At 41.4% G+C, this 15,715-nt stretch overlaps 1 protein-coding gene across 3 annotated transcripts in view; it reads right to left on the reverse strand.

Annotated features, from left to right (window-relative positions):
* Nucleotides 1-8,983: 8,983 nt before the first annotated feature.
* The window catches only part of tle5 (TLE family member 5, transcriptional modulator), a 35,334-nt gene continuing 28,602 nt past the window's right edge, over nucleotides 8,984-15,715 (reverse strand). Inside the window, exons 5-7 of one of the 3 annotated variants that reach the window (XM_079349893.1) lie at nucleotides 13,495-13,557; nucleotides 12,655-12,729; nucleotides 8,984-11,465 (exon numbers count right to left, since the gene is read on the reverse strand). In XM_079349893.1, the coding sequence (XP_079206019.1) occupies nucleotides 11,241-11,465; nucleotides 12,655-12,729; nucleotides 13,495-13,557 (363 nt within the window). In that variant the 3' untranslated portion in view covers nucleotides 8,984-11,240. Of the gene's footprint in view, nucleotides 11,469-12,654; nucleotides 12,730-13,494; nucleotides 13,558-15,715 lie in introns of all 3 variants that reach the window. The other 2 variants (XM_079349892.1, XM_079349894.1) reach the window with 2 other exon arrangements.

A 15,715-nucleotide genomic window follows, 5' to 3' on the forward strand; every position in this document is an offset into this window, starting at 1 on the left:
GTATCACAGAGGAATCGGCATTCCAGCAACTGAAAACCCCTACATTTTACATCTTTACAGACAAGCAGCATTTATGAAGCCAATTAAAAGATTTGCTGAGCTTCACACAGAGATGGCAAAAAAATAAGACTCAGAAAAACATTGAGATGTGAAAACTTAAACATGGGCTGCAGTTCAGACTGTTTGTAGTCTTAATCCTTATGCCATCCTGCTTTATGAGAGGGCTACATATATGTTTTAAATGAGAAAAATAATAATAATAGAAGACCAGAAAATACGAAATTGAAAGTACATGTGCAGAAATAGACTTGTGAAGTACTGAGGCTGAGAGGATTAAGCATTAACATTACTGTGTTTAGGAGAGGAACTACAAACAGCCCATTATCTTGTCATTGGCACTCACTGTAATGTGTGCTTTTAGAGGAAACTTGAATTAATGGAACCAGAAAAGAAAAGCAGTAAGAAGGAGAAGAAAGCAGGAGAAGAGCATCATAGACAAAGATAAGGACGGAAACAGAGACTGCTGAAGAGGTATTGAAGAAAAAAAGTCTAGTGAGGTGGGAAGATGGATTTTTCTTCTGGTATATCAAAGAAGCAGAGTGGGTTTCATGGAGAAAAGGAAGCCAGGCTACTGTTGTTGTGAGATAGCCTAAGGTGTTTTCATACTCGAGCTGGCATTGATGGATGGAGGTCGTAAACGGATGAATTAGTGATGAGCATCGGGATGAAAGGGCTTTCCAGAAACAACAGGGTCGAGAAGACAGAGCTGGGGCACATGGGATATGTAGGTTCGCCCCGGGTGTGAGGCTGGAGTGATAGACGAGATGAGGTCGGCCATGAACCCACGAACTGTCAACACACATCCGATATGGCAACAGCTCTTCACGACGATATGTATAGAACTGTCAGAGTGAAGAGCAGCCCATTTTAATCACAACTGCGTTTTCAGTTTTCAAAATTTGATCTAGACATATTAAATCCTGAACTTAAGTTTTTATTTAAAAACATTTTCAGCTTGAAATTGTCAGTTTTGTCCTTATTTTAACTTATGGTGGTGGCTTTGATAGCAATGATCCAAGCTTTTTGGGATAAAAAAAAAGAAAGAAGAAAGCACACCAGATGAAAAAACAGTGAAAAGGGAATGGTTGAAGAGACGGTAATGTAAAAATCAGATCCTAAAATGAGGATTCTGACCCAGGTCAATCTCTTTAAAAAGGTTGGCCCAAAGTCTAAAAGATGATGGTCTCCCAAGCGAGTAAACTAAATTGTTCTTGGATAGTGTTATGATAATGCATGAGGGGAGTCTCTTCCGGGGTCTTTGGCCGTAGGTGTGTTTTAGGCAAAGATGCAGGGTCAGGACTGATATCATATTTGGGGGGAGGTTTTGTGGCTCTGACCAGATGAATGTTTTTAATGTTGATACCACAGGGGGATTTTTGTTTTGCACACTAACTGAACAGACATTCAGTTCAAGAGGAAAAGCTTAACTATACATTTACATCAGTAGGGCCTGATATGTCAATATGTTGTGCTCCGCTACTTCATACTCCACACTGTTAATATGAGAGAGAGAGAGAGAGAGAGAGAGAGAGAGCGAGAGAGAGAGCGAGAGAGAGAGAGCGAGAGAGCGAGAGAGAGAGAGAAATTCACAAATTGAATTTGGCTTTCAGTGACAGGGAGTTTACTCCACTGTTGTGCCAGTAGTGTGCGTTTGTGTGTGTGCTTCTGTATGTGCTTGTACACATGTATGACTGCCATGCCATGACACCCTGCATGTGTGCATCTGCAGCTATATGCGTCTCTATATGTGTTAGAGTGTGTGTGTGTGTGTGTGTGTGTGTGTGTGTGTGTGTGTGTGTGTGTGTGTGTGTGAGACCAGGATTGGAAGTGACAGGCAGGAAGTATCAGAGGCAGCTGTGTAACAGCCCACTAACCACACAGGGGAGTGTTCTACACTGAACAACATTAGCAGTGGGGGTAGACAGACTACGACTAGAGGAAGAGAGACCATAGAGGCGGGAAGGATAAGCTATCAAGAAGGAAATGAAATAAAAATATATATTAACATTAGCCTCTTACATTTCCTCTCAAAATCCTGGCGAACACTGTATAACACATGACCAAAGCTATTAGTGCAGAGCATCATACGCATGATTTCAGAACAAGTTTGACTGAGTTGTATGATCCATTTTGGCAAATTACACTGGAGTTGGGACTGTTGGGCATCTGTTAAACCTGGTCTGTAAAGTGCTGTAACTAGTAGTTACAATTGAAACATAAAAAAAGTACTAAGTAACTTTAGGCTTAGTGAAATAGACTAAACAAGGTTAAGACAGGTGAGCCTATGCTAAGGTCAGTACATTAGCATTCTGGGAGTAAGAATGTCCGACACATGCTTATCATTCAGATGTGAGCTTTCTCTATATTATACAAACATTATTTTTCAATGCTCAAGTTAAACAAAAGAATATAATAGTGAGCTTTAGCCCGTGTGCAGACAAAAGAGAGAGATAGAATTTGCTTGTATGTTCCTGACACACACAAGGAACAACAGGTCATTCTGAATGCAGATAAAAAGGAAGCTTTTTAAGGGAAAAAGTGAGAAATGTGTAAGTGAAAGAGTGTCAAAGTGAAAGGAATGAGTGAGACAGAGAGAGAAAAAGAGAAAAAGGGTTGACAGTGATGGATGAGACAGATAGCCTGATGGATGGATGATGAGGAGGGTGGAGGGTTAGAGGATGGAGAAGCAATAGACAGAGATTGACAGCCTACATTCCCAGGGAACGGATGAATATACTAAAGCTGCAGAGAGAGAGAGAAAAAAAGCCTGAGAGAAAAGGGAATGATGGGTGGAGGAGGTGGGAGAGAGAGTACGTCTCTGTAATCAAGCCATAAAGGAAAGCGGGAGCGAGTGAGCGAGGGGTAAAGACGAGTGGGCTCTGAATGAGTCAATCATGATTAATCAAGATGCTTTTCGCTCTCCGTCGCTTTCTCCCTCCGTTTTGCAGTCTCTCTTCATCTCTTTTTGCTCAGACACACCATCATCACAACCATAGTCATCATCATCACGCAGACACAAAAAAAACCTTGTTTCCTAAGTACATCCCTATCAGAACTTTGTCTTTAAAGGGGTGGTTTCCAAACTTTTTAGCTTGTGACTGTTTACAAGGAAGTACAAAAGGTCAACTCCAAAGACTGAATAGTCATGAAATTATGCACTGGTTAATCAACTGACTATTTAAAGCATCAAGTTTAGCAATTTGGTCATCATGTGAGTTTTCCAGAAGAAAGATGTGAACATAGGAAATACAGAAAAGAAATTTTAACTGAGAGCGGCCGGTGTTTTATACCTCAACCTCCTCTTCTGTGCCTGTTTCTTGATTAGCTTAAAGTGACAATATGTAGGAATTCAGTATAGTCAATGATTTCACCGAAGGTCTCTGAATGCAACTGCGTTGTCATGAACCACACAGAGCTGTGACGTCTCCCAGTCTCAGACAACGTTGCATTTGTTTACAAGCAGATGGTGCGAAGACAAATGAGAAGTTGTGAGAAGTGTAACAACCATGTCGATGACAACCTCCAATGCAATCATATTACTGGAGTTTTCTCAAAAATGATTCTGCTCGTGTCTTCAGTCCCTCTTCAGCATATGGAGTATGTGGCTGTGTATTAAAATGTTTCCATACCATGTATGAGCTGTGTCTTAATGGAAGGATCATATATTAAGCTAGTTGAGATAGGTTTGTGAGGTCCAAAACATATAAAGATGAGCTGAAGATTTGAAGATGAGGTGAAAATATATTTGGCAATGCTTAACATGAGAAAACAATTACATCAAAAACGACACGTCATCATGGTACATCGCAAACTGTTCTGCATAATATGCAGAATTGTACATTCTGCTTCTGACTCGTTCACCGTTTCTTTTTATCTTCTCAGCATCATCTGTCACCTTCCTCTCTCAGCCATCAGACCGTGCAGAGACAGGCTTCATTGTTTAACAGAAGGCATGTGTGTCAACTACTGCCGTAAAGCTGTACGCACTTTTTAAAAGATGAACTCGATACAATGCCGAATTGACATTCTGCAGTTAACAGGCGATCGGGCCATCCTATGAAAATGGGAGAAACCAATGAAGGCTACCATGTTTTATTAGGCATGTGTTCTGCACAAGTTTAGTCATACACGTTTAACAGTATGTTCCTCATTGCCAACTCATTAGATGGTTAGAGTTATTAAAAGGACTTTTTATTTTTGGTGGCGATCAGAGTTGTTTATTAATTTGACTCGTGCAAGAGAGCACAAGGAACTAAAGGGACTCACATATTAGTTGAGCAAAACTATAGAACAAACTTAAGTCTCCAGTGCACTGGTTAGCAATGTAAATCAATGTATGACAAACGCTAAAAAAGTTAACAAACCTGCTATGGTGAGCACATAAAAAGAAAGTCCCTGCACAGTTGTGATAAATAAAGAATTTAGCTATGCAGAGACCAACCTCTTTTTTTTTCAAGAGGCATGCAGTTTTTGGCACTTCACTTTGGCTCACAATTCTGCCTTGATAAGTGATGCTTGATAAGCGCACACTCACAGGGTCATAATATAATACAAGTTAAATTTGGTCTTTTGAGGCCGACTGATGACTCCAAACAAAAAAGCAACACACCCAGCACAGCAGAAAGTGACAGTCATACTCAGAGCCCATACAGTTGGATGCTGGCTTCTTTGGTTGTTATATGAACATTAGCATTGATAAGTGACAGCAAAGCTCTCAGGTGAGTGGTGTCAAGTGCATGGCAGGAAAGAAGTGAGTACAACATTATCTGCTTCAGTACTTCAATACAACACCATTGAAGAAAAATAAACTATTAAAGGATAGGGGCTGAATTATGTTGATGGCTTTAATTAGCTTAAAGTTTTCCCGTCATGACATCTCAAAATGGTTAGCTGTGGTTCAGACAAGAGTTATAGGCAAAGTAAGATTGCTTTCACCTTGTAGATATTATGTGTACATTAAGAGTCAGATAAGCTGTTCAAGATTACTTTCTAATCAGTTTAATCACATTATGACTATAATTCATCTTAACACGTCTTGTTTTAAAGGACTGTGCTGTGTTCGTGTCAAAGTTAAAAGTTCAATGTACTAGTTTAATTATCTTTTTATTGATGTTGACAATAATAAATCAAGTTAGAAAAGATCTCATATTTAGATCAGGTCCAAAAATGATCAGTCTCTCTCCAAAAGATATTCTTACTGAAGATGTAAATTTTCAAAACTGAGTCATCAGCTAGTTTCTCAAAGAATTACATTGTTCCCTTTGGAAAGGTGAGCACTGCACATGCTATTCAAACAGGAGTTGATAGTACTTTGGGGAACACAATTAGATGTTGGTGGATAATTAATTCTCGCTGGTGTGAGAAAAGCCACAGGACATTGTAAGTGGGTCAGTCTAAACTACAGTCCCGAAAAATTGGGTTAAATAAACTACAGTGCCCAGCATGTGTTGCTCATTAAAGTGTTTAAATATTTTATCGACAGTGGATCTCAGAAGGAATAAGATATATAAAGTCATAGATACCAATAGGATACATGTATGTTTTATACTGACTTTCATAATACTAAAACACAAGACGCATTATCCTTTAAGATGCTTCAAATAAAAGCTTGATATTTCAGCATTTTATCTTTTTTCTATAAGCACTAGTGTGCTCTACACAAAAACTGGCCGAGAAAAATCCTCCCCTCTGCTGCCTTGGCTTGCGAGGAGTGTGTGAATCGTCAGACAAAAAGAGTAGGAGAAAAAGAGGGCACTTTAATATTTATTCAAGTGTCAGATCTAGAGCCGTCTGTGGGGAGAGAGGAAGGGAGGAAGGAGGGCTGCAACCACAGGAACTCTGAGGTTTCAAAAGTTCTCCTCTTTCCTCTTTTCATCTCTAAACACAAACACAGAAATACACACACACAGACAGGTATACTCACTGCTCCGTCTGCATAAACACAGGGGAAAGGAGAGGAAGGAAGGGGGGGAGAAGAATGTGGAAAGGAGACAGAGGAGGAAGTTTTGAAGAAAAATGAGAATACAGTGAAGACAAACATCCGTTGCATGTGTATTTAATCTGACTCCTGTGAATGTGTATGTGTATGTGTGTGACGGCTGGAACAGTCAGAATCTAATAGACAGAGCATCTAAATGAGGATTATGTGCAGGTGCCATGAAGGCCATGATCCTGTCTCAGAGATGTCACATAAATCCTCCTTGCAGAGCTGAATAGATAAACATTCATCAACAACGACTTGTGACACGAGAAGCTCCATGTCAAACGTGTCACGTACACCGAAGCCTGGGAGAGAGCGCCTCAGTGTAATTACCTGCTGGATTCAAAAACCACCGGTGAGCGTAAATCAACACTTCCTCCTGCTGGATCTGCTGTGAACTACAGGACACCTTCAGAGGGCTGAAAGGTGTGAACTTTGAATCCAAGATGGCCATACGAGTCTCACCTGTGCTCTCACAGTAAAAACTACCACACAGCATCATGCAAAGACATTTTCATACTGTGACATTCAAGGAAAAATTACAGCGACCAGACCTGATGATGAACTCTTTAGTAGACATGCCATGTTGTAAAGAAGGTTTTTTAGTGAACATATTGGGAGATTTAGCATGTTCATTCTAGTTAAATAGACACCATGAATGAAGCTTATAAGTTTAATTATTTTAAGTCAACATAAATCGATGAACCCATTTAAGCACAGTGTCAAATCCCAACCTAATAATCAAATGACTCTTTGCATAAAGAGAAGTGTTCTCTTTATTTTACAGAAACCCAACATTAAAGGCAGGGTTGGTAATTTTCTCCAGATACAGGTTTTAAGATGTTGGTTTATATTGTCTTTTGGTCCTGGCAGAAATAAATAACTCAAGTGCTCTGAAGAAGAAACGAAGAAAAGCCGTCATCTGTAGCAGTTGTAAGCTTGTTGACCAATGTCTGCCAAGAGGTACCAATGTGACGAACCAATCCTGCTTCCCTGCTCGTTCTCTAGCTCTTGCGTGCACTAGCTCATACCCAAAGTGATGACGGAGTTTATGCTGCATTTGTCGTTGGCTCGTGCATGTAAGTGAGGGGCGAGAGGCTTTTGGGGCCTTTAATCCACCAATGAACCAGCACTTGGCAAAATGGATATTAAAGACTTGATTTTAACAGGCAGATACGTCGAGCACAATCAGACTCACTGGTAACAGCCATCTGCTGCCACTGAACACGAAAGAGTAAAGTGAGAAGTTGACTTTAAAACCTTCAAGATATGAACTAGAAACAATGTCTGCTTAAAGGATAATCCAACAAAATAATATTTGTGCGGCTTTAGAAAAAAATGTCAGCGTTGTTAAGTAAATCCTGCAGCGACAGAAGTTTTAACCCTTAATCTGGGCGCCTAAGCCTAGACTTTCAGTAGTAAACACTTCAACATACCGCTAAGCAGGGTGACCTAGAAGTGGACAGGTGTGTCTTACTTACAGGGATACATCACTTAAAGGGGACAAAATCCACTTTCACAAGGTTTTTGATGATATATGTGTGTAAGTTGAGTGTCTATCAACCTACAAAATTTAAAATAACTCCGCCCAGTCCACGAAGAGAAAAATGTTCCATTTCAAATTTTCTCAGTTTGTGACATCACAAGTTGGATTCTGGTAAGAACCCACGGCCTCCACCTCCAGACCAGAGCAAAACCTTGATTTATGTTATACAGTATTTGGACCAAAGCACAGCACAGATGTTTCATTTAGAGCACAGGGGACTGTTTGAAAAGGTGAAAAAGGGGGCTAGTATGAACACGTGATGGGTTATACTGACACAGTTGATCCATCACAACCAGTGGACAATCAGGATTAACTAACCTGTAGTAAGATAGGTACATAGAGTCACAGAGGAGCTGCACGGTTTCTTATGATTTGATTGACTTTATTTGTAAGGCACCAGAAGTCCTTCCTTACTGCAGAACATTTCATATTATTTATAGTAAATGTTTTTTTTTTTTTCAATACTTTCTTTTTTTTTTTTTGTTTCAATGAAGCTATGGTTTCAGACACAAAACATTTTTTTTTCCAAAGTACACACTTTGAGGTTTTACATTATGCACAAAATAAGTATTTAAAAAAAGACCTTTACAAAGCTCAAAACGCTTACAATGCTTCACGCTATGAGGGCAAAGAGCTGGACAGGCAGGATGTAGGATGGGAGGAACGGGAGTCAGAGGAGAGGTAAAAGTTTAAAGGATCAATGTAATGCAGTTTCTCCCCTGGTGTCACAATTTTGTAACACAAATCACAAGAATCATCCAGAACAGACAAGAGAAGATGCAGCTATATACACATAAAGCTTTCTATGTATAACTGTATGTGGAGGCGAGCACCTCCAACTACTAACAAATACATAGAATTTAATTTGTATGTTTATAACAACAGCTTTGTAATTCTCATTCTAGCTCATATCGATTAATACTTCAAAACCAAGAAGAATAAAAAAAACAAGTGCATTGATCACAGAAAGTTCAGACTTAACATATTTTTCAAAATGTCTCCACCAAAAAATAAATCAGCTTATGTTCCCCTGCAGACATGCACTGATGTGTGTGTGTGTGTGTGTCTACACGCTCTGCTTATCACTAAATGAAGTACAGTATGTCGCTGGTTACATACAGTATGTGGCTAGAAGGGAAGATGGATGTGCTGCTTACCTTAAGTGACAAGCAGAATAGTGTGATAGCTTTAGTTACTGAAAGTACAGAAATGAAATCCATCTGTCATTCAACCAAGACCAAACCTGTTCAGATGTTTACACACACACACACACACCATAGTAGTGCATTCACATACATACTAAACAATGGGTGTCATTTAGGGAGTCAGTTTGCAGACTAAATTACATCATCATAATTCAAAATTGTTTTTTTTGTTTCAGAAACTAAAGGTCTGGGTTTTATTTTTTTTTTTAAGGTTAAATTAATGTGAAGATTTTTCATTCCGAGAGTGCAGCAGTTAAAACGGAGCACTGGGATTAGAAAGCTTGTGTTTTGTGTTGGTGTGTCTTCACACAAAACATCAAATGTTAGGTAGATGCACAGAGGCAGTCATCTAATACATTAGATCACCACTAAGGTGACATTTGTAGGTATACTGTTGAGAAAACAACCTACAAATGTTTACTTTTAATATGTAGAAAAAGACATTTAAAGGAGCCATTAAAGCTGCTACTACACTTGCTAGAGCTCCTGAGTCCACACGTGTGTTTTCACTAATGTTGGCCTGATCGAAGCTCTTCTGAGGACTCTGGGGCTGAGTCTAATCCTCGCTTTCCTAACATCTTCCTCACACTTCTTGCAGTAATTAGTGCTGGGAAATCAGAGCTTTCCCATACAGGGAAACTGGCGAAGCTTTGATATACGGGATTGCCTAAAAGCCAAATGAACATGGATGCCTCATGCCAGCCACAGTTATTCATTAAGTAATTAAAACCCCCAAGTAATTAAAAGGGGCATTAGCCAGCAACCGTAATCCGCTGCTGAATTCAGTGTGGGGAGGCTGCTATTAAACAGTACATGTTTGAACAAATGAAGGAACTTACAATTACATTTGTTGATGCTAGATTGTTTCCGTTCTAGTTTCACCTGACAAGAGGCCCAATCAGACAAACTGAAAACGCCCGATTACTGTTCGTGTGCAGGGAATGTGAGCCCGAGGGGAGCTTTTTGCTCATGAGAGTAGTTCCGGTTTGTGCTTCATTTGTGAGATGGAAGCTGCTTTGATTTCGTTATGTCACAGAGATGTCCTACTCTGGGTTGTCTGTAGACGGGAAACAATCTGTATAAAGCGGTGGGATCAAAGACGATACTCCTCAAGAACTGGCTCATGACAGAGACACAGTCTGACTGCATGCAGATAATAATGTCTGGCGGAATGAGCCTCCTTATAATCAAGTTTGTACACACACAGTGAATTAAAAAGCCTTTTCCTTTGTGACACAGCCTGCACTGTGCATGTCCCTGCACTGCACAGGCCTGAATCCAACAAGGACACACACTGCCCTCTGCTGTCAACACACAACATGCACACCCCTCTGTACCTGCTCTCATATCAGTTCACATAAAAAATAAAAATAAAAATAAAAACGTGGTGGGAAGAAGCCGGAGTCAAGTGTCAGCTCTGCTCATATAGCCACTGATGTTGTCTGTCAGTAAAGGTTCTGTGCTGGATTTAATCATACACACTTCAGAGGGCCAGGTGAGGATCAGGATTACGGACTAAAGTAGGTACGCTACACTGCATGTAGCTTGCTCTAAGAAGGTGTTGTTGTTTTTTCCCACATGTGAATGTAGGATTAAACACAATGAGTCTAGTTTGTAACCTAGAGATGTCTTCTTATAACAATGTTTCTGCTCTAAACGCAGCAGTTTTTTTGGTCCGTGTGTGTGTGTGTGTGTGTGTGTGTGTGTGTGTGTGTGTGTGTGTGTGTGTGTGTGTGTGTGTGTGTGTGTGTGTGTGAAGCTTTAGGGACGTTTTTATGTCTAGCCAGGACACGAGGTCATCGATTTAACTTTTCTTTGATCTATATCAAATCACCGTTTTAACTCAAAGCCAAATTATATCTTCAAATGGATGCATGCAATCTGAATTGCAAAAATATCAACAATACTGGGCCCTGTAGGAAAAATTAAGTTTGTTGAACTCTTGTTTAGTGAGAGGGAATTGTTCCAAACGAGCGAAGGTGGGGCTTACAGTAAAAAAGAAAAGAAAAAAGAAACAAAATAGGACTAAGAGCTGAGAGGATACAACCCGGGGGCAGGAAATACAGAAATAGAAAGTACTCCAGATTAAAAAAAAAAAGAAAAGAAAAGAACATGCACAAAACTGAAGCCGAATCGCATATGAAAAAGAGAGTGCGTGAAGAGTAGAATCGGGAAGCATAAGAGGCAGTCACCCTGCTGGGTAAAAGACACAAAGCAGGTAAAGTAGATGTGAAGAGAACAGGACTCGTCTGATATTAGCAGATGATGTCAAAGCTCTCCCAATAATAGAAGTTGGTTTGGGGTCTGTAGCTGGAGTATTGGTGACAGGAATGAAGCTCAAGTTAGCTTCAGTCAGAAGAAGACCAGGGGAGAGGCTCTAGGCCAAAAGGAGAATCAGATCTTCGGATTCAGGTCTCTGGATAAAAGCAGAGCTGAAGGCGTACACCAGCTAATCGGACTTGTCTCCGTCTTCCTCCCGGTGGCTGTCTGCTCCGTCGCGTGCCGCCTTTTCCTCTTTGGCCAGCTGGGCTTGGGAGGCCAGCAGGGAGGAGAGAGAGAAGAGACCGGACGAGGTGGTGACGGCAGGGAGGGCCGGCTGGCTCAGGCCCAGCGGCAGAGGGGTCATGGGCAGGGCCAGACCCTGGAGCTGGGACAGCTGGTGAGCCTGGAGCTGCTGCTGCATGGAACACAATCGCACACAACTTAGACACAGCAGGGTGGAAACAGCACACAAATCACTGCGAAACACAGAGGGAAATACGCAATCTGCAATGCACAAAGCCATTAAAGATAACAAATGATGTTTAATAAAGAACCCCTGAGGTACAGCACTAACAGCTCAAGCACACGTGGGATTGATGAAATGTGTGCTGATCAAATCCATGCTCTGGAAGATGTGAAAACTGTGCAGCACACATAACTTATTTATGCAATTTTTTAATGTATGCTATCTCAGGAAAGAAAGTGAGAGAGGAGAAAAGAGAGGAGAGGGCAAAGTGTCTCACTGAGGACAGACCTGGAGCTCAATGAAACATAAAAGGTAAAAAAACCCCAAACACCTTCAAATGTAAAAGAAGAGATATGGTGCCTGCTAAGGCTTTTGACTTCCTTTGTGCTGATCTGTACACAAACACAAAACAAAGGACTATCAGTGGGTTGATTTTAAGGCAACCTAATGAAGCAAACAGACCAGGTATGCATCGGCTGCTCGTGTCTTTTAGGGTGTGTTAGATTAATTAAGCATGATATTATCAAAGGTTTAAGGATGACTGAACATGCTCCCTGTACTAAATAGGAACGGTCCAATCCTATAAACAGAGCATGAGCAGCCCAGTATCCTCAGTATCTAAAGCGGCACACTCAAGTCAAAGCACCTCTTTGAATCATGCATCACAGTGATGGAGTGGCTAAGCTAGCTAACAGAAGAGCCACAGGAAAATGATGGAGGGGCTCGTCAGGCTAACACTAAACTCCTGGTGAAATGATGGAGGAGCTAAACTATCGTAGTGCAAAGCTTTTAATGATAAAGTGTAGCCTGCTAACATTTAACCCACAAAGATAAAAGGAGTGTGGCTTGTTGACGAGGGCCCCATTACTGTACAATATTTAACTTCAATATTGAATATTCAGGCCTAATAAGAAGCTATATACGCGAGCTAATCTTTGTTTCAAAACAGTGATGACTAAATGAACATTATTCTTTCAGTGATGACTGAAGCTTTTTACTTCCTTATTCGTCCAATTAATTACCAAGCACAGACTTAAAAAAAACATAAGAAGTCCCTCCCCCCCACCCCAAATAAAAGACAAATTGATCATGATTATTAATAATCGACTGTTTATCCATCACAAGACCATCGTACCCTTATGATGGAGTTCATCTCTGGGGGGGTGACCTGTTTGGCCCTCTCTATGGCTGCCAGGACCTGCTGCTGGTGCTTGAGATGGGGGATTGGAGGGGGGAGGTCAGGAGTGGGAGGAAGTGAAGACGGGGGGGGGGGGGGAGAGAATGGACGATAAAAGCGAGACAGAAACAAGGGGAGGAGAGTTTGGGGGGAGAGAGGTGGAGAGGTTAGATCAATATCGATAGTCCCAACAGAAAAACGTTCGCTGGTGATGCAGCCCTCCCTCCAGCCATTCACTTATTCATCCAGTCATATAGAGACACACAAACACACACTACACACACACACACATTCAGAAAAGCTTTGTGTGACACCGGTGAATGGATGGTTGGCTGGTGTGCTGTAATAGGTGGAGGTCGACGCCCTGGTGGGCAGATAAGACCATGGCTTATCTGAATCACACAACCATTTATTACGCTGAAACACACACACACATCCATTTACAAAGGAAGGGAGGAGAAGGACGGAGGAGGAGGCAGCGATAAAGGGAAGGAGGGGATTCGAGGAGGTTCAAAAGGGGATGAAGGAGGGAAACCTGGAGGGACAGCTTGAACGGGGGAGGAGAGTGGGGTGGGTGGGGGGAGGGGAGTACAGTGAAAGTGAGGTGGTAAGGAACACAGGAAGCGAGCGATGATGAACGATGGGAGGACAGAGGTGGAGAGGAGTGAAGTGGAGGAGGGACGCTGAGCGAGGGGTCGTGGAGGTGGAGAGGTAATGAGGCGGGAATGGAAGGGTGATCTCATTCCAGGATGTAAGAAATAGGACTGAGGGTCAAAAGGTTAGTGTGTGTAGGCTTACCTCCTGAGACAGGTAGGGAAGGACTTGTGCGCAGATCCCGTTCAGTCTCTTCACGATCTCAGCCTGTGGAAGGACAGCTTGAATTAAGACATTTAAAGATGAATACTGGTGTAAATATAAACGTCTGTTACAAATGCCTGGAAAGACCAAACCAGTGTTAGCCAGTACGTTTCAATGCACAGTGAAGTCGAGCTACGGTTACAGCTCCATTAGGACGTTTAATTGTACTACTGTCCTTGTCCCAGAATAGAAGCACCAGGGGATCATGGGACTTGTTGTGGTAGTCTGTACAAATCCGCTAATAGGTACTCACTATTGGACCTTCTTCTGGTTGATCTTGCTTAGCAGTTAGCAAGCGGCAAACTGGTTGAATGTCGAGCCGTGAAAACATGGACAACTTTGCAGCACTGTACATTTTTTATATCATCTACACTGTACTTTAGGTACATGCTATCCCTCTAGCTTACTGTGATATCCTCAGGCAGAAGACAACACAACTTCCCCTATGTTACTGGTTTTTTTTTGTGCTGTTCAACTTCCTGGTAGAAATCCTGAGCGAGAGCTGCGGAGCTTGAGGTGTATGCATGTTTAAAGAGTAAACGCTCGACTGTGCTCTTTGGTGGGACTATCACATTGTGAGCTCAAGTGACTATTTCAGCAGCAGGGCTGAGAACTTATGGTCTTGGTCTCTTGATGGACATTGTTGAGCGGGAGAAGATTTAGCCTATCACTTCACATGACGTATTCCTCTAATGAAAGTGTAAATTCAAGTCCATTCATTGGTTTAAGAAACATCTAATGTGACCTTCCCAAACAGAGTCATACATATCAGACTCCCTTTTTTATTCCTTACTCATCAAGTTGCTTCAACGTAGGGTGTCAAAACTGCTGCACACACACGCATATATACAAGCCCACACACACAGGCACCTTTTCCTCTTCCTCATCATGCACATTCCCTATCTTTCTCACATTCAGCTCCATTATCACATTTGGTTGGTAATCATCCAATCCGTCTGAGATATGCAAAGCAGCAGTAATTGTGTTAGCGCGTGATTCGTGGCACGTTGAGGAGCGAGGGGCCCTCTAACAGTCATTAGGCATGCAGAGCACAGCTCCCCATCAAGCGCTTCACTCCTATCCGCTCATCATCACACACACACACACACACACACACACACACACACACACACACACACACACACACACACACACACACACACACACACACACACACACACACACACACACACACACACACACACACACACACACACACACACCTCTAAAATGTCCCTTGTGGGACTAGCTCCATGCTAACTACAGCTCTTCCTCTTTTCAGTGCCCTTTATGCCGTCTTCTTTCTCTAACCCAGCCTCTTCCTTTTCCTTTATCTGTGCTCTCCATTATCCTTCTCCACCTGTCTCCCTCACATTTGTTTTCTATCTAAATGTCTTTTGTCTTTTTTTTTTCCTCCATATCTTTCTGGCTTTCCACGGGTTCTACTGGAAGAATCATTTCATAATAAACAACATCGTAAGTGTGCAAATAAAACCTACACAATACAAAGTTTTCTGTGTTCAAGTTGTTTTAAGGAAGCATGGACGCAGCCTAAACAAACAGAACATTTCACAGACTTCCTCAGTGTCCTGCTTATGTTACTGCTTCCTGTGAGAAACACCACAGGACATTTGTACTTTATTTTGTATTTTATTTGTAAAGGATAAGCCCCTTGAGATGACCCACTTCGTTTTCGAGGGGATCCTAACATGAGACATTGTTCCCCCCCCCCTTCTTTAAACTCAAGGACTAAAAACATAATAACCTTCCTTCAAAGACTTTTACACTTGCACAAAACTCCTGATGTTTGTGAACAGCCAGGTCAGGAGAAGTCACTCGATGTTACAGTCTAAAATTCTTTATCTAATATAGTTTTTTTGTTGTTGTTGTCAATGAGCACTTAGTTCATTAACAACGCTCCATCAATAATGTCATCAGTGCTCCAAAGAGAAATGTGACACTTGATTGGTTGTGTTTTATCTCCACACAAACCTTCAGGGCTTCTCCTGACACCATCAACACAGTGGTTCAAAAAGTTATTTTGTGACTGTTGATTTTACATTAAAACATTTGACGAGCTACAAAAAATACATATAGTGCCTTATTAATGATTAAACCCAACAGTAATGAGAGTATTTTAAGTAGTCAATCACAATTTTAA

This window comes from Symphodus melops, assembly GCF_947650265.1.
Source record: "Symphodus melops genome assembly, chromosome: 8".
Classification (NCBI taxonomy): domain Eukaryota; kingdom Metazoa; phylum Chordata; class Actinopteri; order Labriformes; family Labridae; genus Symphodus; species Symphodus melops.